This window comes from Micromys minutus (assembly GCF_963924665.1).
Source record: "Micromys minutus genome assembly, chromosome: 17".
Lineage (NCBI taxonomy): Eukaryota > Metazoa > Chordata > Mammalia > Rodentia > Muridae > Micromys > Micromys minutus.
The window spans coordinates 3838073-3862328 of NC_137952.1; the positions used below are offsets into that span (position 1 = coordinate 3838073).

The following is a 24256-nucleotide window of genomic DNA, read 5'->3' on the forward strand; positions in this document are numbered from 1 at the left end:
CTGGAAAGCTGGGCCAGGGCCTGCGCCGTCTCCTTGATTCGAAGGGAGTTCTGGTTCAGCACGTCAATGGAGGGGACGAACAGACAGGCCCGGCTGATGTCATCTGTGTAGTAGCCACTGTCTGAGATGGCTGTCAGCAGTTCGTTGTATTCCCGGGAGATGGTGCTGCTCACCGGAACACCGGAGTCATCCACGTACTTTTTTAGGGGGTAGATATACACCTTGATTTTGTTCTTTGGGTTGAAGCCGCAGCGGTAGACATCGAAGCAAGTGTGCATTCGACAGCTGAGGTCCCCTCGCTCTGGGATGGGACTGTCAGCTGGCAGCCTGACCACGGGCACTTCCCGGATGCTGCGTTTCTCCACACCCCCTTCGCTGGAGGACTCAATGGAGTGAGGCCAGAACTGAAACATACCCGTGGCGATGAGGCCCAGCAGGACTATGGAGAACAGGGTGACATAGTAGATTCGGTGCTTGGTCTTCATCCTTGGAATGAGGGCAGGACCCCGGATATTGGACTTGACTGACGCACACATAATGACACAGATGTCCTCGTCCTCACACACCTGGTCACCAAAGACAAAAATGGGGGGAAGTTAGGATGGCAATCAATACCCTGAGAGGACTGAACTGTTCAACTTCTAATACACTTATTTTCACTTTTTTCCAAGACAAAAATCTCCTCAAAATACAGACAGTCTAGTCTACAGAGTGGGTTCCTAGAAAGCCAGGGGTACACATAGAAACCTTGTCTCAAAAAACAAGCAAACAAACACCCAACAACAACAAAAGCCAGAGAACACAGTAACAGCCAGGGCAGTGTCCCCACGAGGACCCTGCCACCCTCCCACAGCTGGTCCTGAATCATCCAACAGAACTGGAACACAAGGGGAAGACCTTAAAGCCAACTATATGAAGATAGGGATTCTTACAGAGCAAAATGATAAATCCCTCAAAGAAAGCCAGGAACCCACAAAGAAACAATAGAGGAAGCAAATAAATCCCTTAAGGAAAGCCAAGAAAAAGACAAATAGCTCAAGATATGAAAGTAGAAGCAATAAAGGAAACAAGCTGAGGGAATTCTGAAAGTCTCAGGAATGCCAACAGGAAGCAGAGAGGCGAGCCTCACCAACAACACAGAAGATGCAAGAGAAAATCTCGAGCACTGAAGATACAGTAGAAGAAATGGTTACATCGGTCAAAGAAATTATTAAATCTAAGAAGTTCCTGACATAAGACACCTGGGAAATCTGGGACGCTATGAAGACCCTGAAAAACAGAAACAGAAGGAGGAGATTCCCAAACCAAAGGCCCAGAAAACGCTTTCAACAAAGTCATAGGAAAAATATTTCCTAACCTAAAGAAAGAGACACCTACAAAGGTCATTAAAAAGTCTCCCAGCCAAAAAAGGCCCAGAGCCAGATGGTTTTAGTGTAGAATTCTGCGAGACTCTGAAAGCAGAGTTAATACCAATACTCCTCAAATAGTTCCACAAAACAGAAACAGAAGAAATATTGTCCAGTTCTTTTAATGAGGCTATAGTTACCCTGAGATCCAAACCACAGAAAGACTCAACAAAGAAAGGAAATTAAATACTAAATTCTCTTATAAACATAGATGCAAAAATATGCAATAAAAATACTTGCAAACTGTAGATTGCCCTGAATCTGTTTGTATTTTAATGTTAATTCCACTTCCCCAAGAAGAGCTGCCCAGTCCTGGACTCAAGAAGTGAGTTCATCTAAACCTTCCCATTTTAATTAGTAAAATAAAGGAAAGCCAGTGACTGGGCGGGGCAAGGAAGAAGGGAGGTCTGAGAGGTGAGAGGAGAAGGGTGGAGGTCATCGAAAGCATGGAGTTTCCCAAGGACCAGCTAGACCCAGGGAGGATTGATTGGCGTTAAATAGCTATGAACATTAAGGATTTTACAAGTCTAATATCTTATATAGAAAGGCAATTTGTGTCTTTGTCTATTTGATGCAATCTTGTTGTGTAGAGGGTTTGTGGATTGAGAGTTGAATATATAAACCTGAATAAAAAGCTATCGGGCTGTAGAGTTGTATTTATGGGGGATTTTAGGGTAGAGAAACATCTCGAGACAGAGGCGGAGAACAGGAGGTAGAAAAGCCTGAAAGGGAAGGGAGTTGCACAGGCAAGGTTGGGTCTTGGGTGGCTCGGACCAGGTGGCTCTGGCAGAGCAACTGAGGTGTTCAAGGCTCCTTATCAGGGTTGGGCCTGAGGAGTGAGACCTCAGGGCCGATAGAGAGATATACAATTTTTACTTTTTAATCTTTACTGCAACAGTAAACTGAATCCAAGAACACATAAAAATGAGCACCTACCATTACCAAGTAGGCTTCATGCCAGAAATAGTTCAACATACAAAAACCAGTAAATATGATCTATCATATAAATAAACTAAAAGAAAAAAAATGATCATCTCATTAGATGCTGAAACAATCTTTGACAAATTCTAATACCGCTTCATAAGCTTGGAGACATTAGGGATACAAGGTACAACCTCGTAACCAAACATAATGAGGACGATATACAGCAAGCCAATAGCCAACCTCAAATTAAATGGGGAGAAACTCAAAGCAATTCCATAAAATCAGAAGCAAGATGAGGTTGTCCACTCCCTCCTTATGGATTCAGTATAGTAGTACTTGAAGGTTGAGCTACAGCAATTTGACAACTGAAGGAGATACAAATTAGAAAGGAAGAAGTCAAAGTATCTTCATTTACAGATAGGATAGTATACATGGCGACACAGAAAATTCCACTAAAGAACTCCTACAGCTGATAAACACTTTCAGCAGAGTGACTGAAAGCAAGATTAACTCAAAAAACTCAGTAGCCCTCCTTTATACAAATGACAAATGGACTGAGAGAGAAATCGGGGTAACAATACCCTCCAAAATGTCCTCAAATAATATAAAATATCTTGGGGTGACTCTAACCAAAAAAAAGTGAAAGACTTATGTCTTAGTCAGGGTTTCTATTCCTGCACAAAACATCATGACCAAGAAGCAAGTTGGGGAGGAAAGGGTTTATTCAGCTCACACTTCCACATTGCTGTTCATCACCAAAGGAAGTCAGGACTGGAACTCAAGCAGGTCAGGAAGCAGGAGCTGATGCAGAGGCCATGGAGGGATGTCACTTACTACTGGCTTGCTTCCCATGGCTTGCTCAGCCTGCTTTCTTATAGAACCCAGGTCTACCATCCCAGGAATGACTCCACCCACAATGGGCAGGGCCAGGGATGGCACCACCCACAATGGGCTGGGCCTCCCCCCTTGATCACTAGTTGAGAAAATGCCTTACAGCTGGATCTCATGGAGGCATTTCCTCACCTGAGGCTCCTTTCTCTGTGATAGCTCCAGCTGTGTCAAGTTGACACAAAACCAGCCAGTACAACTTGTATGAAAACTTCAAGCCTTTAAAGAAAGAAATTGAAGAAGATATCGGAAGGGGGAAAATCTCCTATATTCATGGATTGGCAGGATTAATATAGTAAAAACGGCCATCTTGCCAAAAGCAATCTACAGATTCAATGCAATCCCCCTCAAAATTCCAACTCAATTCCTCACAGAGACAGAAAGAGCAATTTGCAGATTCATTTGGAATAACAAAAACCGAGGATAGGGAAATGAATCCTGAACAATATGCTGGAAGGCTCACCCTGGCTTCAAGTTGTACTACAGAGCTATAGTACTACAAACTGCATGCTACTGGCATAAAAACAGACATGTTGATCAGTGGAACCAACTGAATCACACACCTATAGACACCTAATTTTTTATAAAGAAGCTAGAAATACTGGTGGGAAAAAGACAGCATCTTCAATGAATGGTGCTGGTCAAACCAGATGTAGAAGAGTCCTTATAGATTCATACTTATCACCCTGCACAAGTCCAAATGGGCCAAAGACCTCAACATAAAACCAGACCCACTGAGCCTGACAGAAAAGGAAACAGCCTGAACACACAGGCACACTTTCTAGAAGGAGCACCATTAGTGTAGGCAGTAGGATCAACAATTAGTATGTGGCACCTCCTAACACTGAGAGGCTTCTGCAAGGCTAAGGATGCTGCCATTCAGACAAAGCAGCACACAGACTGGAAAGATTTATAAACTCCAAGTCTAATAGAGGGCTAATATCCAAAATACAAAAAACCCTCCAGAAATTAGACATCAAAAAATCCAATTAAAAATGAGGTAGAGATCTAAACAGAGAATTCTCAATAGAGGAATCTCAAATGGCTATAAGAAACATTTATTTAAAGAAAGGCTCAACATCCTTAGCCATCAGGGAAATAAAAATCAAAACTACTTTGGGATTCCATACACCTGTCAGATGGCTAAGATTAATAACATGAAAAACACGCATGCTGGTGAGGATGCACTGTAAGGGGAACACTCCTCCACTGCTGCTGGGAAGGCAAACTTGTGCAGCCACTGCAGAGAACTGGAGAATCAATCTACCTCAAGACCCAGCCACACCACCCTTGGGCATATTTCCATCTTACCACAGGGACATTTACTCAACCATGTTCATAGCAGCTTTGTTCACAATATCCAAAACTGGAAACACAGCTGTCCTTCAACTAAATAACAGATTTGAAAAATGTAGTACATCTACACAATGAAGTATTACTCAACTGTTTAAAAAAAAAAAAAAAGAACATCATGAAATTTACAGCAAATGAATGGAACTAGAAAAAAAAATCATCCTGAGATAACCCAGGCCCAGAAAGATAAATTATGATATGTATTCACTTATAAGTGGGCATTAGCTATTAAATGAGTATTAATCAAGCTGCAATCCACAGAAGCACATACCCAGAGAGGTTACGTGAAGAGGTTCTCGGGGGAAAGCATGAGCCTTCCTAGGAAGAGGAAAATAGGTTTGGGGTGGACTGGGTAAGGTTGGGGCTGAGAATGGGAGGGACCCAGTGAAGGGGACACGAGGGGAGTTTGGGAGAGACAGCTGGAAATGGGGGTAGGGGACACGTGGGGGACAGAGTGGGAACCTAGTGCAGTGGAAAGGTCCTGGAATCTGTGAGGTTGACCCTAGTGACAATCCTGGCAGTGGAGGACACAGTCTGAACCAGTCATCTTTCATAGCCAGGAAAGGCTGAAGAGAACCAGGGACTAAGCAAGATGGCTCAGTGGGTTAGCGGGCTTCTGTGCAAGCGTGAGGACCTGGGCTAGGCAAACAGACACAAATTCACGACGCGCAGCCTCGATGGGGTTAGAATTAAAGTTCCAGTGTGGTTCACTACCTCCCAAAAGGGTTTCCAATGTAAAGATACTGTTTGACTGTGGCGGTCCCTGTGAGTACAGTAAGTACCTAACTGAATGTTTTACACGTGTGCATTTACTGTCTTATTTCATCCTCCTGACAGCGCTGTGTGACAGTCTTCTGAACCTAACTGTGGTAGAGAAAGGCCAACAGCAAGGCTAAGAACTCCGAGGCTGGGTGTCACTCAGCCTTGTTCCGCAGATCCATCTGCACAGGCTAGAGAAACTAGGAGACTTAAGTCAGGGCAAGTGAATGCAATAAAAACTCAACCATGTTTATTATTACCGTGAATTACCTTGAGCTCCAGAGTACACAAAGTTCAATTAAAGTACGTAGAACTTATCGCTGACTTTTTTAAAAAATCAAAATGGACATGCCCCGGACTCCATAGACCCTAAGTGAAAGGGCCCTTCTAGAGTGGCACTTAACAAGAGACACCAAACTATTATTGACTCTCAAAACTGGACACTGTTCCCACCATCAGGAACGCACCTCCCAACGCTCAGAGCCAGTGGTTCCTGTGCCACACTCCCCACCGCGTCCCACCCAGGACCTGCACCGGACGCCGCTGGTCCGGGATAGCCAAGGTGCAAGGCCTCCCTGGGAGAACTCGGGTCCCACAACCCCGGGTTGCAGCAGGAAGGTCCTGGGCAGGCGGTTGGGCCCGGGAACGGGGACAGCGGTGCAGCGGTGCGGCGCTCCTGCAGCCCCCGGGCTCCCAGAGGCCCAGCCCCGAGGCCCACCCGGCAGCCCGCGCGCCGCGCTCACCTCGGAACCGGCCGCCTCCCGCTCGGCCCCGCGCTCCGTCACCGGCTCTCTCCGCGGGCCGCGAGCCACGGCCGTGTCGGATCGCACGGTGACGGGAGGCCGACGCCAGCACGAGGTACGCCGGAGCCGGCCGGGGAAAAGCTGCGCCGGTCTCCCGGTCCCCCACGGCTGACACGGCGCGCACTGCGCATGCGGAGCGGTGGCGCCGCGCCCCCTGCTGGACAGGAGGAGTCAGCACACGCGAGCAACCCCGCCCGCCCGGGTGCGAAGGCAGAGGGACTGCCAGGGCGCACTAGACCTACAATTCCAACCAACCTTCTTTGTAGTTTACCCTTGCAGAAAGAAAGTCTCACCACTCATTGAAACATTCGCCACACCGTTTCTAATAATAGCAAGGCACTGGGAGCAACGAAAGTAGACTGTAGAATTAGGGAGCAGGAGGAAGAGGAGTCATACCAGTCAGCAAGATAGTATGTCCAAGACAGGCTAATGAGAAACCAGAGTCCCTTAAAAGAGGGCGAGCACGGTCACTTTTAGGTAAAATGTGCTTGTGCAAAAATAGAAGAGAGAAAATGTTTGTGTCCAGTATAATAATGATATTTTATAATATTTTTATAATTTTATAATATAATAGTAATAATTTTCTGGAAAAAATCCAAGAAGCGGTTATAAAATTTTTGGAAGTAATTGGAGCGGCAGAAAGTATCGAATGCACAGTAGCGTCTGTCGCAAGTCAACAAAAGGCTGAGTGACTTTACTGAAAGGCTAATGAGGCACTTAGCCCAGCTTGCCAATCATTGCTGGCTGTAGTTTTTCATCTGTCCACGGGATGCGAATACACTTTGTTCCCTATTATAACTTAGCGCCACCTAGTGGACATTGTTATTTACAGCTTAAATAGCCAGGGAGCTTCTCGCCTGGAGACTTATGAAGGCTCTCCTCAGCAGCAGGATATTTTGAGGTTAATAGGTCCTTGTCTTAGACCTAGAGAGATTGAAACAAGAAAAATCTAGGGACATGAGATTCTGCCCACATTCTTCTTCCAAACATCTGGGCTCTATTCTTTAAACACAGGCACACACACACACACACACACACACATATGCACAAGTGCACCATGCATGCACACACATACTCCTGAACTCACACCCTATACACAGCCATTTGAGAACTGGATGAGTAGCAATAGTACCACAGCCAAATTCCTGGTATTCCACAGAATACTGACTTGTATCTTTTTTAAAAAGATAACATTTAAGGTTATCATTATTATTATTATTATTATTATTATTATTATTATTATCATTATTATATATGTGTCTCTCTGTGTGAGAGAATTGCATGAAGGTACATTCTAGAAGATGGTATTGGGTCTCCTGGCGTTACAGGGAGTTGTAAACTGCCTGATAGTGGTAGGAATCAAACTCTGGTCCTCTAAAAGAGCAGCAAGTGTTCGTAATGTCTGAGCCATAACTCTAACCCAGGGTTTTACTTCTTAAAAGCAGGCCAACAGTAACTGTCTGAACTGGGAGAATTTGTCTTCTTTCTTAACTGTTTCCTTCGTCTTTGTGCATACTTTTAAACATGATTTTAATGCCTTAACATGAAGTAAACGTTTACTGAGTTGCAGAATTGCGTTAAGCGCAGACGTTGGGAGCCTGTGCCTGTCTTGATCACATTTCATCGCCTCAGGCTTGCATAGCGCCTGGGATGTGGCAGGTGTTTGGTGTTTGTTAAGTGATTCAAAGGGCAGCAGGTTCATGAAAGCACTAACTAGGACTGAGAAAAAAATGTCCAAGGGAGGTCACATAAAGCAGAGAAGGCTGTAAACACAATGCTTCAAACTCAGGAGGAAAGAGGCCACATGCCATGGAAAGGATCTAAGATCAGGCAAGAGTTAACGTCTCAGGCCAGACATGGTGGCTCACTCCTGTGGAAGTAGGATGGTGAGTTTGCAGACAGCTTGGGTAATACAGTAAAAATCTTGTTTTCCAGGGGTGGGGATACTTTGTTGTCCTGGAGAATATTTACTATTTTGACAGATGAAGAGAACCCAGAAAAGGGGAGGGGGATTCTGTCTGTATCAAAACCCTGTATACAGAAGCAAGCATAGGGAAAGCAAGCACTCTACCAACTCAGCACAGTTAAAATGGCACAGCTATTAACCACTGAGCAATCTTGCCAGCCTGCTAATGTCCTTTAAAGGCATGGAGAAAATGGGATGGGAGTGGAGTGACAGATTGTCTTGGAAGGAGTCACAGATGCAACACAGAGGGAATCAGAAAATAACAACTGACCCCAGAATTCTATAACCAGTAAAACTGTGTTCCAAAAAGGGAGCAAAGCCTCAGACAAGCAAGGATTGGAAATCAGTCATTAGCAGACATCCCACCATCAGCACCACAGACAGAAGACTTGTGACTCCCAGAGGAAGCCTCAGATGCTCAGGATGACTCTGTGATCAACCGAAGCAAACATCACCTTCGTAAAAACAAGACATTGCAGGGTCAAAACGGAAAGCCACAAGTGAACACAGACCCAGCCAGGGATCAATCCCTGGGGATACCAGGTCTCCCATTGCTACAGGGAAAATCTGGGCACACCTTCCTATTACCAAGTTGTTTGGAAGTGTTACATGCTAGGATAACAGCCAGCAGAAAAATACAGCATGTGGTACGAGTGAGTAGAAGATGGAGAGGGGAAATCCAGAAAAATTTAAGAAAAGGGAGAAAAGTGACGACAGAAAAAAAACATGAAACAAAAAAAAAGGCAATCTACAGACCAACTGAGAAAACAGCACAAAGTGTGTGTGTGTGTGTGTGTGTGTGTGTGTGTGCGCTGTGCCCCATAGGGCCAGAGGAGAATTAGATCCCTGGAACTGGAGTTATAATGGTTATGGACTGCCCACTGTGGGAACTTGAGTCCTCATAAGAAAAACAAATGTTCTTAAGCACAAAGCAATCTCTCCAACCCACCACATGCAGATTCAGAACCAAAGCGCAAACCCCTCTCACTTGGGTTCTGACCCTGAGAGTTTGGAGCTATGAGGTTCAGAATATTATTCCATACACAACCCAGTTTCCTCATCTGTGAGAGGATATCCGGAGCACAATGCTGGGTGCCTATAAGGCACAGCCGACTCTCTAGCCCAGCCTGGGCTATGCTGGTTTCACTCACACACCCATCATGGGCTCAGTCTGGGTCAGGAGTTGCTTTCTGATCTCCACTGTTTCAGCTGCACCTGCCACTGATCACCTGTCACTGATCCAGACTAATCTCAAACTCACAGGTGCAAGTAATCCTCCTGCCTCAGCTGCTCTTGCAGCTGTGATTATAGGTACTGTAAATGCAGGCCACCAATCAGACACTCATTTGGGATCGTCACTAAGACACCCCTCAAATGGAACAGGCAGCCCCCCTTTGTAGGCTTTCTTAGAACAGAAGGACCAATCTTTGCCTGGCCCCCATTCAACCTTGGTTCAGAAATGCATCGTCCAGTCCTTCCCCTTCCCTAGCCATTGCTAGGCCATGTCTTTGGGGGAAGCAGTGAAGCCACCTCCTTCCCAGGCAAGAAGTGAGTCCAGAATTTGAGGGGACATTTTAGTTCCACCGAGGAGTTCCTCCAAACACCCACCATGGAGTATTTCTCTCTATATCCCAAATTGAGGCCTGTCCTGGGCTCCAAAGACCTGAACAGACAGAATTCATTCCAATCACTGGAACATGCTTTGAAACAACATCCTTGGAATATTATCACTGTGTGTGTGTGGTGGGGGGGGTGTGCTGGTCCTCTGGATTGTTTCCTAGGCAACAAGGAAGAGGCAGGAAGGCACCATCACAAAGAATAAACAGTTGCTTTTTTACTCGTGTCCAGGAAAGCAGCTGTGATTAGGAGCAGTCACGACCCCCCTTACTGTTCACTATTTACCACAGTCATCCGGTCATCCGGCTGACCCTAGTCCTGTTGAATATGGGACAGTAACAGCCCAAGATGAATATCACTTTAAACAGACCCCCTCGGCCAGCAGAGGGCAGGAAACAGTCCTTCAAGGCCAAAGCCAAGTCGTGAATCCCACTGACAAACGGCACATCCACACTCAGGTCAAAGAAACAATGGCTGCTTGAGAGGCAACGGCCCGCTCATCTGGAATGGCTGTGTAACTCCTGAGCGTGACAGGGAGAGGCATCTCCTAGCACTTGAGATTGCCCTTCAAGCACCTTCCGCATCCTTTGCATTCCTAAGAAGTGAGGAGCTGTCAGCATCAGGGGGTGGTGGGGTGTAGGAGGTTGGGGTTGCTAGGGTCAGAAGAAGGGGCCCCAGATGATGCTGTAAGGAGGCTGGAGGAGACTGCTCACCCAGGCAGAGCCGGTTCTCCTTGTCCGAGAAGACCACGCGGAACCAGCCGGGTTCTTTGCATTCAAAGGTCTTACCAGAGGACAGCAGCACCTTGTTGTCCAAAAATTGACGCCAGAGTATCACCTCCTCCTCAAAGGTGCCTTCTCGAAGGTACTGGGAGGATGGAAGAAGTTCAGACTGCAGAAGGCTCTCCAATGCCTGCACCTGCCAGGTGAAGGCTTGACATTTTTTGGTACCCACACCTCAACCTGATTTACCTTTCTCAAGTCAACCCAGATGAAGAAACCTGCCCCACGGCTCACAAATGGGATCCCCAGGGCTCTGAGCTCCTCTGACACATAGGTGTGGGCAGCCTTGAGCCGGGCATGGTTCTCTGGCAGGTACACTTGGCTGATCCAGTCTAAATGAAAGGGAATTAAGACTACAACCCCCCACCCCGCCAGGCCCGCCCGCCCCATGCATCGCCACATCATGGGTACAAGATTGAGAGCTCCAGGTTCTGGACCACATTCACAGCCCAGAGTATAAAGTCCCTCAGGATTGGAGCCAAGCCAAAGGTGTCTGCAGTTATAAAATAATACTTAGAACCACATCGACCAAGGTGCTGTTCCCAGTGGGGCCTCCAAAGCCTCAGCGCTCTCTCTCTCTCTCTCTCTCTCTCTCTCTCTCTCTCTCTCTCTCTCTCTCTCTCTCTCTCTCTCTCTCATCTTTAATTTACTGAACAATTTGGTGGGAAAGGGTTGGGAGGTAAGAGGTGGGGTACACAGCTGAATGAATCATGATACATTTATATACTTAGGAAAGCACACCACCACAATCAGGATTCTGAGCCACCCCAAAAGACTATCCTCAAGCTATTTAGATTTATACCCCTTCCCATGACTGATGTTATCTATCGGGACACTTTTGTTCATTCCTGAATGTCACCGGAACCAGCCTCATGTGGCATGTAATGTCTTGCTTGTAGCTCCTCTTATCAGCACAGCATCTCGGGGAGAAATCCACAGTGCCATGGGTCTTACTGCATCAATGTGGAGGGGGCACCGTGTATCAACTCATCTGCCTGGGGCTAGGACAATGTCTACACATGTAGGCGATTATGAAAGAACTTGCTTATTCGCACAGAGGTCCCGCATTTGGCGCTCTGGCTGCTTGGTCCTTTGGCTGAAACATCTTCTCCCCACATCAGCCATGTAAGAGCAAGTGTCCTGGTGCACCTCCCTTACCAACATGAGGACTTGTCACTGTTTCTATACAACTTCAGGCTATTAGATTGGGTGTCTAGAATCTTGGCCTCCTTTTCCTGTCTGTAAAACAATGGGGGAACTGTATAGAAATTCTTCTCAGGGCCCTAGGGAGGGAGGGAGATAGACAGAGAGCCCGAAAAGCTGAATGAACAGCACACTAGAGCTTCACCATCCAAAGGCACAGCTGGAGGCAGGGGCCTCAGAGACAGAGAGCTCTCCATCCCAGCACTTTCTCAGTAACTACTGATCTCTTCCGAAAGTGCTCAGCGCTAACACTCCTTAGTTCACTTTTCTTAGATATAGTCCCACTATGTTGCCAAGGCTATCCCGGATCTCCTGAATATAAACCATCTCCTGCTCCAGCCTCTCCAGTACCTAAGAAATGTGCTACATATGCAGGAAGCAAGCAACTGAATGCAATCTGGACCCAGAAATGACACTCTCAGACATCACCAGAGTTCCTCCCCAGGAGAAGCGCCCAGCCCCAACAGGTCCTGCGTGCATGCCAGCCCCACTCCTCTTTCAAGTTCCTAGACCCAGACAATCACCACGGTCCCGGAGCAGCTGTGCCATCTGGTGTTGGACCAGACCACTGAGGCCATGGTAACGGCAGAGGGAGGCCACGGCAGTAGCCACGTGCTGGTTTTCCGTGTACAGTACACCGAAGCGAAGTCCAGACATCCCAAAGTCCTACAGGAAGAAGCATGCTAGGCCATGACTGGCCCTCTCAGAAGAAACTGCTCTCTCCCACCCAAACTAACCAGGAACTCACCTTGCTGGTGGCCCACATCACATGTGTCCTCTGGGGGTCAGGCAGCCTACAGAAAAGAAAGCATGGAGACATAAGTAACCCAGAGTCAGCAGATCGATCATCTGGATAGATGACTACATTGGTGGGTGAAACTGGGTGTCTTTGAACCACCAACTCTCATGTTTCTCTCAGGACGGGTTAGCAGATAGCACGCCACCTATATCTATAAATAGCATCGTATGAGAACATAGCCGAGCTCACTGGTTCCATGTCTATAGTAGAGCTGTGTGAGAAACCATTAGACCTAACGTCTGAGCTAGAATTTATCTCAAGCACCATTTCCTAAAAATGTTTCCTTAATCAACCCCAGGGCAAGCCAGTGCCTCAAACAGACCTTCCCACAGCTCCTCGCCACTGAAATCACTAGCTATGTCTTTAGCTGCCGGGACCTTTGTCTATCTAGCAATACAGATAAAAAGATGGATGGGGGCAGATAAATGGGTGGATGAAGGGATAAATGGACAAAGGGGATGAGTGGATGGATGAATGGATGAGCAGATGAATGGACAGAAAGACTGGTGGGTGGATGAAAATGAAGCTACTCTAAATACAAAGCAAACAGCAAGAGTCTAGTTTCCCATAGACCAAATATCCCGTCAAAGAATGCCAAGCCCTGCCTCCCCGTGGAGCTCTTGGGAGTGTCATAGAATAATCTGAAGACCTGGTCTACCTAACCACCCCTAGCCTAAGGATATTAATAAAACTACCTTGGGGCAAGCCAGGCCCTGTTGGGGTTGACCCAGATAGAGGCTGGGAAACTGTGAGACAGTCCAGCAACTCGTAGGATCATCTACAGTGGGAACCTCACCTTTCCAGGCTGAGAACACTGCGGTACTCAAGAGACTCTTCAAACACAGACAGCATGTAAACCTCATCCATGATCACATGCAGCTTATGCCTGCAGTGGGTAGGTAGTAGAAAGGAGAGAGCCAAAGATGTCACTCAGTACTGAGTAGCAAGCAGTACATCAGAAATCCAGGGACCACAGTGTAGCCCAGGGCTACCAAACTGCTTGCCTGGCAATAGCCCACTTTGGTCTACATTTTTTACAGATAGGAGGCTACACATATAAAACAGAGGGGTCTGGAGCTTCTTCAGCACAGCAGGGGAAAGGAGGCACCCTTGGGGTCCTCTACAGTGGGTACTCAGATTCATGTCTGTCCCCACTACCAGTTGGTCCACTCTGAGGCTGTAGGGCAGGGATGAGCGTTCATTTTTCACAGGGCTGCAGTGAGGACCACAGATAGAACACAGAAAGTATGCAGCTGGGAAGATCACCCTCGTAAAGTGCTGCCTTGAAAACATGAAGGCCCGAGTTTGATACTCCGAGCCCTGGTGTTCACTGACCAGATAGCCCCTCATATTTGACAAGCTCTAGACCAGTGAAAGCCTTTCTCAAAAACAAAGCATCTGAGGAATGACTGCTATCTTCCACATTTACAGACACATGAACACAGATAAACATATAAATAAGTAAGTAAATACATAAGCAAATAATAATGTGTTTAGCATGGTGCCTGGCTCTAGAGCATTACAGCTGGCGTTTTTAAGAAGATTGGGAAACACCACAGCAGGTAGTAGCCTACAGAGGTCTAAGGACTGGTCCCAGGCCACAACTCACCTCATGGCAAATCCCAGGAAGTCCTGAAGCTCTTTGGGAGAGTAGATATCACCCAGAGGGTTTTGGGGGTTGATGAGGATGAGGCCTTTGACCTTGACACCCTGAAACCATTCAGGGGGTGTTTCAGTGTCCTCACACCCAACTCCAGAGCCTTACAGTCTCACTGGTTAGGGCTGGTAGCTGCCCAGGGAAGCATGGCAGGGACATGCTCCTGACCCAACAAGGAGCAAATGAGTAGACTCAGAATTACATCTGCCATGCTATCCCAACTATGGAAAGGAGGCAGGCAGGGAGCAGGGAAACGTGCCAGCTGCTAGTGTCGGAGGAATTGTAAGTGGGAGGTGAGAACTTTCGAAGTTCCTGCACTGAGCACTTGGCAGCTTGAAGGACAACGGTAAATGCAGTGGAGTGCACATATGCTGAACATGGGCAGAAAGAAAACACAGGAACTTGGGTCTCTGCCTTTCTTAACAAGCCCCTCAAAAGGAGTAGAATCACCCCTCAGTTTGCCAGGGAGACTCACTAAGCTACAGGCTCCCATAATCACATTTGACCCTGAAGCAAAAACAAAGGACTATAGTAAGCAGAGTGTTCTTTTAAATTAGCATACTGTGGTGATTTGAATTAGAATCCCCCCCCCATGGGCTCATCTGTTTAAATGCTTGGTCTTTAATAGAACTGTTTGGGAAGGATGGGGGAGGTGTGGCCTTGTTGGAGGCAATGTGTTCCTTAGGGTGGGTTCTGCGGCTTCAAAAGCCCAGTGTCTCTCTGAAGACCAGAATAAAAAGCTCTCAGCTACTTCTCCAGTCTCTGCTTTCTGCCATGATGATAATAAACTAACCCTCTAAAACTGTAAGCCAATCCCAATTAAACGCTTTATTTTATGAGTTACCCTGGTCATGGTATCTCTTCACAGCAATAGAACAGTAACTAAGGCACATACAGTTGTTAAATACAATAATAGGCTTCACTCTTGACATTTTTGGGCATGTATAAGATGAATTATGATCCTATCCCACCACCTCCTGCTACCCTTTATTGTGAGGGGGAAGTTTCTAGTGAACTTCCCTGCTTCTCTGTACTCTGGTCTCTAGGTCTTTTTCTAATGGGAAGGGCCTCCATAGACACAGGATTCTGCCTGACCTCCACTCCCAGAATGGTTCCATAATCCTCCCATATGTCCCTATTGATGTTATAAGCCAATTCCCAGGAGACGAGGGCGTCTAGCCCCTGCTGAAACACACCCACTCCAAGCCCTGGATTTGACTGAATCCCCAACCTCAGAGTTAATTCCTTGCAGGGCCATCTCCAGCTTCTCTACGGTGAGCTGGAAGGGACGGGTATTCAGTCCAGTTACCTGGGAAAAAACCCACCAAAGTCAAAAGCCAAATTCAGTGACATGGCCCCAACCCCAGGCTTGAACTCTTGGGACTCTCTTTCTCTATTATCACCAGCCTCTTGGGTGCAGCCTCTGAAAAATGAGAAGGGCTGCTTCCCTCCCTGCCTTCCACCTACCCTTATCTCTTAACTTCTGGCAGAGGCAACAAAGCTTCTCTAATTGACTCTCAGGACTTCCAAGGCCTAAGCTTCCGGCTTTCCACCCTCTAATTTATAGGTCTGGTCCTTGGCTTCTCCATGGACCCTGGATCTAAGAATCTGTGGCTTGGAGCTTCCAGAGAACCCAGGTAGAGTCAGGCTCTACTCCCACTTTACAGCAGCCCCAGAGCCCCTACCACCAGGCCTGCTTTACACACACCCACAGACTCAGACCTTGCCTACAGGAAAACTCAAATTCAAGAACCGGCATGGAGGCACACCTACCTCGCTCTCCAGATAGACATGGGCTAGTCGGATGTTGCCATAGAGATAGACGTGCTGGGTGATAGCTCCATAGTAAGGTGTGGGGATCAACAGAGCCTCTAGAAGCAGGAGTAGGCAGCCTATTGGCCTCTGGCTTGGGTACCACAGACCCCGTCATGTGCGCCACTGCTCTTCCTAGCCTCCAGCATCACTGGGTAACATTTGGAGCATATTCTTGCTCTCAACTCCCAAAACCTTAAAGCTTGGATCCCCAAGATCAGGCTTTTTTTATATAGATGCTCCTTTGCTTATACTGAGGCCATGTCCAGATTAATCCACTCTAAGGTAAAAATATATAAAAATAAATAAAAAACCCACCTCATCGCCTGAAAATCCTAGCAACCTATAGCAGGGCAGAGTATTGGTGTTGACTCAAAATTCTCATGGCTGCCTGCAGGAAGAGTCTGGGAGCTCACTGCCACTGCCCAGCACTGCAAGAAAATACCCCACGACATAGCACCGGCTAGAGTTCATAGTTCGAAATTCCTAAGACCAAGGATGTAGCTCAGTAGATAGAGGGCTTGCCTGGCAGACATGAAGTCCTGGGCTCCACCCTCAGCACCTCAGCTAGACAACTGTGGTCACAGCCCAGCACAGCCCTGGTCAAAAGCTTAGGGAGTAGAACATGGAGTCCACTTACCTCCTGCCTCGCACAGCACTGTGGCCAGAGCGGAAAAGAGAGAGGCACAGCCGTTCAGGACAACCACCTGGGAGTAACAGGAGACAGAATTCCTCCATCAGAAGACAAAGAAGAACAAGGGCCACGGAAAGTGCCCGAGGATCCATCCTGACAAAGGTCCCCACTGGTTCCCAGCCAAGCTGATTTCTGGGTACCTTGCTCTTGATCAAGTAAACAAGAGATAGAACTGGTCACACTGAGGATCTCTCTCAAAAGTGGGGAAGTCAAGAAGACCACAGCACAATGGGGTTGGGAGGCAAAACTAAGTGAAAGGCAGACCCCAAGCACCCTCTCTAAGAACTCTCACCCCCTAGGGAAGGCGTGACTTACATTCTCTGGTTTGAGGGGTGCAGGGCTCTTACAATAGAAAGACAAGAACCTTGCCACTTCTTCCCGGAGGCTAGAAGAACAGAGCAACAAAATAGGACACTTGTCAGAGCATCCTCTGCCACTGCCCCATCCTCCCTTCCCAGGGGAGACATTTATCTCTACTCCAGCATACCCTCCCCCATCCTGCCACAAATCCAACCCCACCTAATCAGGAGACTTCAGGGGAAGAGACAAACACTACGTACATCTAGCTGATAATGATAACAGTCAACATTTTTATAACAGGAGCTGTTACCATGGCTCTTACTGAGCTTCGACATCACACGGATATTATTAGGTTTCATGTTGGCTGTGATTAATATCACTCTCGTTTTACAAATAAAGACACTGAGAGCATTGGAAGGAATTGACTCCCTTTACTCGAGCCTAGTGGCCTGCCCCACAGCTCACCATCTTGATGTCCTTATTCTAAGAATATGAGCTTTGGAAGACATCTTGGGTCAGGTCCTGCTGAACCATGAAACCCTTAAAACAGTGCCTGAACCTCAGTAAGTAATCAGTTCACAGCACATCCCCTGTTGAGGGTGGGCCCCAGTTAGCTCCCTTGTCATCTCCAAAGCTTCTGGAAAAGCAAGGACAGTCTCCTCACTTGCCACAGACTTAGGGTCATGGGAACCTAGCTGGGAGCTCTGGGGGTGGAGCTGAGGCTGACAGGACAGCCCATGGTCACCAGGTCTCCACAGCTATGTTCTCAGCCTACGGACAGCTTCTTCACTCGGTTTCTACTGATGTTGTAGACAGAATAATTCTTTGTTGAGGTGCTCCCCTGTGTGTTACAGGGTTAAGAGCACACCACTGGCCAGTAGTCCCTTCCTCCTGTTACACCAACCAGAAATGTGTCCAAGCTTTACTCTACCTCTCTGGGGACCAACATGTCCCATGTAGGGACACACTGGCATGGGGCTACTACTTACAACAGATGCCCTCTCCAGTCAGGGTACTGGAGCAGAGATGGCTCCACATGAAGCATGTCATTCTGTGTCAGCTGGGGACACATAGGAGAAAGAAGAAAGAACAAGGTTGATGGCCAGCACTGTCACCTTCATCCACACAGCACTACGGGCTTCATCAGCTAGGGTCTCCCCTGCTTCTCAGAGAAACTGTGAAAAGAGTACAGAACAGCATCCCCAGGCCCATTTCACAGATAAGCAAACCAAGGACCACAAAGTGAAGGCAGGGACACTGAGCTAGCAAGTGACAGAACTGAAATGATGCCCAGAACTTCTGGCTTGAGCTCCCTATACAACAAAAATCAGAGGGGTGGGAAGTCATGCTGCTCAGCCTTCCCACAGGTCAGAGGAGGTTCCAGTGTTGGGTGACATCAACTTGGCCTTGGATCCGACTTTAGTGGGGACTCAACACACTGTCTCCTGCAGGTTCAGTTCAATCTTTGTATACGGTGGAAAGTTTTAGATCATCCCTTGTAGACCAAAGCAGGTACTGAATTAGAGATAGTAAAGCATCGTGGCTACAAGGTCAAAGAGAGCCAATAGCATAGTGTCCTTGGACAGGGGCTAGGAGAATTGGAATCATCCATTCCACCATGCCTTAGAGCTGGTCCAACACAGAAGCCAGCAGTATTCTGTGGTTACTGAGCACTTATTAGGTGGCTAATCGGAACTGTAAAGACTTCATAAAAACAAGTTTTAATAGATATCAATAATTGTACATTTATTACCAGCTAAAATAGTCATCTTTTAGATATATTAGGTAAATGAAATATTACTAAAACTAATTTTAGTTATTTTTGATTTTTTTGAAGAGTTGAAACATCTGGTGAAATTTTAAGAAATCTGAAGAAATATTGGGAAATTTTGGAAGCTGTATTAGAAACAGCCATAGAAGTCAAGCCTGCTGATGCACCCAGCTACACTGGAGGCTGAAGTGGGAGGCTTTGCTAATCCAAGATCTATCCAGACTGCAGAATAAGTTCAAGATCAGTCTGGGCAATGTAGGCCTTGTTTCAAAAGAAAACGTTAAGAAGGCAGAAAGTGTAGTTTGGCTTGCCGAGTATAAATGCTAGCTAGCTTCAATCTCCAGTGGAAAAAAAATAAGATTAAGGAAGATGGATGGATATAGTTCTACTAGTAGACTGGGTAGGGAAGGTGAGGGAAGGGACGAGAAGGAAGAGGAGAGTAAAGTTGTTCCCAGAGCGGATGTAGAATCCATGTCTCCCAGCTCTTAAGTTGGTACCGCTGAGGCATGCAGCAAGCTAGGACTCAAATCAAAGGGTGCAAGAAACCTCTGGAACTGGTGATGTCAGCCCCTGAGCTCACCCGCCAGGACAGAAGGTCAAAGCAGAGTTTGTTTTCACTGGTGCCCAAGTTAATGATGCCCTGCAGACAAAGGGTAGAGACAGGGTGAACATAATAGCACACTGCCAGCAAGGAGCCCGAGGGACCCACAGACAGCAGAGCAGGCACCACCCCACCCTCCCACCATCTCTACGTGCTCAAGATGGGCACTCACTAGGTTTCAAACTCTCATCCCCCAGTTCCAACACTGTCCAAATCCCATCTCTGGCAAGAGCCTTCCCATTGCTCCCCCGGGAAGGACTCTTTGCTTCTTGGAATCCTACATCTCTTTCCAGCACTCCCCTGTCCTTAGAAAACCACTCATTTTCTGTCCCATGTCCCAGGGATCAGGGTACAGCTTCTTGCTGACAGCTAGCTTCCTAAAGGCAGATTTATGCCCAAAACACCACAGTGTCTCTCCAAAAACATTATCAATCATACTCTGCTAGAAACAAAACAAGAATGGGGTGTTCAGTGGACAGCCCCCCCCCCCACCAGTGTAAATGACTCCTAGAGGACTCAGCTAACAGGACACAACATCTGGGTACTTCTCCATAGGTGTTAATCCTAATGGAGGGCACCGATTCCCACCCCTGCCTTCTGTGAGCCGCAAAGGAAGCAGGAAAGACCATTAAATGTGAATGAGCTGGGAGCTAGGCAAATGCGAGGCAGTGCCTGCCACCCCTGAGAAGGAAACTGCTTCCTCCACAAACAGACAACCTAACTCCAAGTCCTCACAGCACATTCAGTCAGCCGCTTGTCATGCCCCAACGCTGAGACCCTAGTGTGAGCCATCAGGGCTGCTGTCCAGATCACTGCCTTAGCTCCCATATCCTTTCCTCTCACCACAGGAAGACCCTACGGTCTAAATTGTCTGACTGAAACTGCATCATGCGCACTGCTTAGCCCCTGAGCAGCTCATACCCTTCCCCGCTCACCATGTCCCATGAGTCCCTACAAAATCCAAAGCCTTTCTGAACTCATCTCCCCCACTCTGGCTTTACCGCAGCCCACTTGGTCCCTTTGCTGTCTGCTGATCTGGTCCAGCCTGGGGCCTTGTCCTAGCTGTTCTCCTGGCGGTGGGCAGTCTCTACATGACACCCTGAGTAGAGACCGAATCTGCCACCTGCATCCGATGGAAAGAACATGCAGAACTGATAGAATGTCACTTGTAAGGTTAGGTCGTAAAAGCATGTGGTTTCTGTCTTGGGCATCAGTCTCCTATTCTGTCTTAGATCATCTGCCCTAAAGGAGGCCAGCTGTCATATCCGAGGCAGTCCTGGGGAAAGGTCCATGTTGACAGGAACAGACACCCACCAAGAGCCACGTAAGTGAACATGGAGATGAAACCTCTTCCCTGTTAATGTCCCACCACCCAGGCAAGCTTTCGGATGTGATTACAACAGCAACGTTGGGGTACTATGACCAAAACCCCTGGCCCTAAAACACGCACAAGGAGCACTGAACCCCAGCAACTGGGAAACGTTTGCTACTTAAACTGCTGAGATTTGGGGTGATTTGTTACAGCAATGGATAACTAACCAATCTCCCTTACTTTTTTTCCCCCAAGTGTTTGTTCTAGTGTCACCTGAGGAAAGTTACCTTCTGACATCCTATGTCAAGTAGCAACATTTCCCAGCCCATCATCCTCTGTCCCCTCAGCTTGTCTTCATCTTCTCTGCAGTACCTATTGGTAAATGTCATATGTGTCTGTCTATCTCAACTAAAACACAAATACACAGGGCAGGATTTAAGTTTTGATCACAGCTATGACACCAGTGCCTAGAACCGTCACTGGTACCTGATGGATATTCAACAGAGCAAAACCATTAATAAGGGTTATTGTGCAGCTCTTTGACCTGCCAAACTATTATGTATAATAGATTATGACAGTCAAGGCAGATGGTATGAAGAATAATAGCAGCTACTGCTTATCAAGTGTACTACATGACAAGCACTGTTAATGTCACATCCCTGGTCCCAATTAGTGTTTACTCTTACAGAGCAGACATTACCAGCCCATTTCAGAGACAAACTGTATATAGAATCCCAATTAGTGTTTACTCTTACAGAGCAGACATTACCAGCCCATTGCAGAGACAAACTGTATATAGAACAGACATCAGCAGCTGTCTTGGAGCCAGAGGATTATAACTCTAACCCGGCAAGAGCAAGTTGGGTGCTGACAGCCCTGCAGTTAGCTTGCTTTTGGGTCCCAGTGGAGAGGGGTCTTTACTCACACTGGGGTTCTTGATTTCATCATACTCATCCACGTGGTAGGTCCTGTAACCCTCCTCAGCCGAGTCCCAGAACCATTTAATGACTCTTCCTCTAGAGGACAGGCAGGAGCTGTCAGAGGAGAACGTGGCCATGGGGTCACCCACTCCATAGAGTCTGGGCTGTTTCTCGTCTGGTTTCCTAAGGCATTCTCCTTGCAGACCATCTCCACAGCCACTTTCCATGTCCTCAGTGGAGGTTGAGTCTCTGCAGGTAGTGAATGCTGTGGATTCCTTCTGAGGAAGACAGAACATCTGTCAAACATAAATGCATAGGCCTACTGAATGGTTTCTGCTCATCCTTTGTGTGTGTGTGTGTGTGTGTGTGTGTGTGTGTGTGTGTGTGTGTGCGTGCGTGCATGCCTGTCTGTCTGTCTGTCTATGTATAGGCCCAAGAACATCCTCTGGTTGTTGTTCTGGGAGCTGTCCACTTTGTTTTTTGAGAGGGTCTCTCACTAGGCCCCAGTGTTTGCAGATTAGGTTAGACTTGCTAGCCAGTGAGGTCCAGAGACTGTGTCTCCATCTCCCCAGCTCTGAAATTGTGAGGCATGCACATCTAGCTATTTTTATTTGGGTGGGGTTCTGAGGCTAAAGTGCAGGTCCTCATGACTGCAAGGCAAAAGAAGCATTTAACTGACAAACACTTTACTGCCTAGACTGGTCCTTCCCTGACCCCCACCCCTTTCCCTTTCTCCCTCTCTCTCTCTTTTTTCTTTCCCTCTTTTGAGGCCACCCTATGCTGGCCTTGAACTCTTGGGCTCCAGTGCCTCCCTAGTAGCTGGAATTAAGATATCTCCCTCTTCTTGCAAGCTGTGTATCATCCCTTGTGTCCTTATCCAGTTAGACACGGCAACAAACACAGTCTGTTGAGGTCCTATGAGCACCACACCATGCTTGCTCCATACAGACAAAGCTAATCTACTGTAGCTTTACATTTCTCCAGCTCTACATTTAAATCTGTTTCTTCATTTGTTTCTCACTGCGCCTCCGAGTCACCGACAATCTCTCCCCAGCCTTGCTTACCTCAATTTCAAAGCTCCAGCTATTCCCTAAGCAGATCGCTCCTGTGGTTCTGGACCTCTCATGTGATGGATGGCCAGGAGCAGATGGTGGTGGGAACTAGGGAGTGAGGGGGAAGAAGGGGTCACAAGTGCAGGCACTCCAGGATCCTGTCTCTACTCACAAGAGACAAGGACCCGGAGGAGGGTCTCCTGCCCTCCTCCTGCTATTTGGGGGCTTCCTCAGCATCCCTCTTTCATGCCACACCAGTGCTCTGGTGGGTTCAATGACCACCTCAAAAAGTAGCCATGAGGATCCGAGGTGGTAAAGCACTCTTACGAAATCCTGGCTGGTAGCCAAAAGTCTAAGATATGAGTCGCTCTATCACAATTACTCTCTGATTTCCTTGTCTTAAGGTACAAGTCTTACTTGGTAGATGGCTCATGAGGACACAGAAAATGTCCCCCTGCAGTTTACTTTGGCTTTGCAAATCCTGGGTCCTCCCTAAGGTGGCGGGACCTCGGCAGAGCTCCACCGAAAGCCTAGATCCGAGGAAAAACACTACCGAGTATCCGTGCATAGACCAAAGCTCAGGCAAAACCCACCAGGAGTGTAAGGCTGCAGTCAATCCGGCCTAGCGATCTCAGCAGCCCAAAGCTGGCAGCCAAGACCGAACGGTCTGCAGGACCCGCCCAGGAGTTTTCGGGACCAAAGAGACTGTAGTGTAACTGCACTCAGGACTTCCGGACCTAAGGGCAGGAAGCAATGAAGAACCGGGCTGCGAACCTGGCTCCTTCGGTGCACAGTGGCGAATAGCAGCTCCTACTTTGGACCTTGGGTTGTCACGCGTGCTATTCTCGCGGCCGTACTTCCGGGACACTGGAGCAGCCTGCCCCCTGGCGACCTGGCGGGGACATAAGGAAGGAGTCCGTGTCCAGACTCCTGGTCGCAGAAGAGGAAGCTCCGGGTCCTCAGCACTTCCCCGCCTGCCAGAAACTGGCGTCTGAACTCAGAAAGCGGAAAGAAACAGAGAGGTGGAGGATCTCAGTCAACACCAGAAGACGCCCACCCCTATCTCTTCTCTCATTGGCTAAGCTCAGATCCCCTGCATTTAGGACACTACCCTGGTCAGAGCCTTTTGAAGGTTGGAAGTTTATTTCCCAATTAAGGTAGGCATCCTCTAAAAATACCATTCCTCCTGAGCGTCGTCTGAGCATGAGCTCTCCCCACTGCCATCCATTTGTAAGGGCTTCTCTCGAGCCCCAGAAATTTTTAGTTGGAGGGAACAAAAAGATTTACAAAGGAAAAATAGACATATATAGACATGTATATATATACATTCATATGGTCATGGGGACATTTGAATTCCAGTCCATACTAGATAGATTTTTAGAAATGTGAGGAGACAAAGGAAAAAGTTCAGTCCCAGGTACCAGAAAACCAAAGTAAGCAGGCAACAAGTTTTAAGTAGTTTTCACCCTGTGCCTTCAGAAGTACAAAGACCAAATCGAATAACTCCACCTCTTATATACAAGTAAACAACCTCCTGTCAAACACAATCCATGAGACTGATAAATAATGTATGCATGCAGATATAACACTGTCACCTATAAGCGGCTCAAATTTGATCAGGAACATGATCTAGGTAG

At 47.4% G+C, this 24256-nt stretch overlaps 3 protein-coding genes across 9 annotated transcripts in view; all 3 read right to left on the reverse strand.

Annotated features, from left to right (window-relative positions):
- EXT2 (exostosin glycosyltransferase 2) overlaps positions 1–10545 on the reverse strand; it is a 129529-nt gene extending 118984 nt beyond the window's left edge. The window contains exons 1-2 of one of the 3 annotated variants that reach the window (XR_013975384.1): positions 6074–6200; positions 1–566 (exon numbers count right to left, since the gene is read on the reverse strand). Coding sequence is in view for 2 of the 3 variants with exons in the window: in XM_080931181.1 (XP_080787307.1) it covers positions 1–536 (536 nt within the window). In the remaining variant the exon portion in view is untranslated. Of the gene's footprint in view, positions 567–6073; positions 6236–10429 lie in introns of those variants that run through there. The other 2 variants (XM_080931181.1, XM_080931180.1) reach the window with 2 other exon arrangements.
- ACCS (1-aminocyclopropane-1-carboxylate synthase homolog (inactive)) lies at positions 538–23527 on the reverse strand (the record flags this gene model as incomplete). 5 transcript variants are annotated; one of them, XM_080931186.1, is made up of 16 exons in its annotated part: positions 538–566; positions 10430–10583; positions 10688–10830; positions 12226–12367; positions 12450–12495; positions 13297–13386; positions 14110–14210; positions 15389–15466; positions 15931–16028; positions 16610–16676; positions 16979–17048; positions 17953–18023; positions 19315–19374; positions 21573–21845; positions 22632–22727; positions 23213–23307. In XM_080931186.1, the coding sequence occupies 14 exons, from the start codon at positions 21792–21794 to the stop codon at positions 559–561; spliced, it is 1350 nt and encodes a 449-aa protein (XP_080787312.1). In that variant the 3' UTR covers positions 538–558. The 5 variants fall into 5 exon arrangements, with proteins under 5 accessions (XP_080787312.1, XP_080787310.1, XP_080787311.1 ...); XM_080931184.1 differs by lacking the exons at positions 538–566; positions 23213–23307 and adding exons at positions 9951–10311; positions 23394–23527; XM_080931185.1 differs by lacking the exon at positions 538–566 and adding an exon at positions 9951–10311 and having other exon boundaries at positions 21573–21842.
- The window catches only part of LOC308431879 (putative inactive 1-aminocyclopropane-1-carboxylate synthase-like protein 2), a gene marked incomplete at both ends in the record, with an annotated part of 14486 nt that continues 13427 nt past the window's right edge, over positions 23198–24256 (reverse strand). The window contains 2 exons of the mRNA XM_080931501.1: positions 23198–23286; positions 23394–23511. Coding sequence (XP_080787627.1) covers positions 23198–23286; positions 23394–23511 — 207 coding nt within the window. The remainder of the gene's footprint in view (positions 23287–23393; positions 23512–24256) is intronic.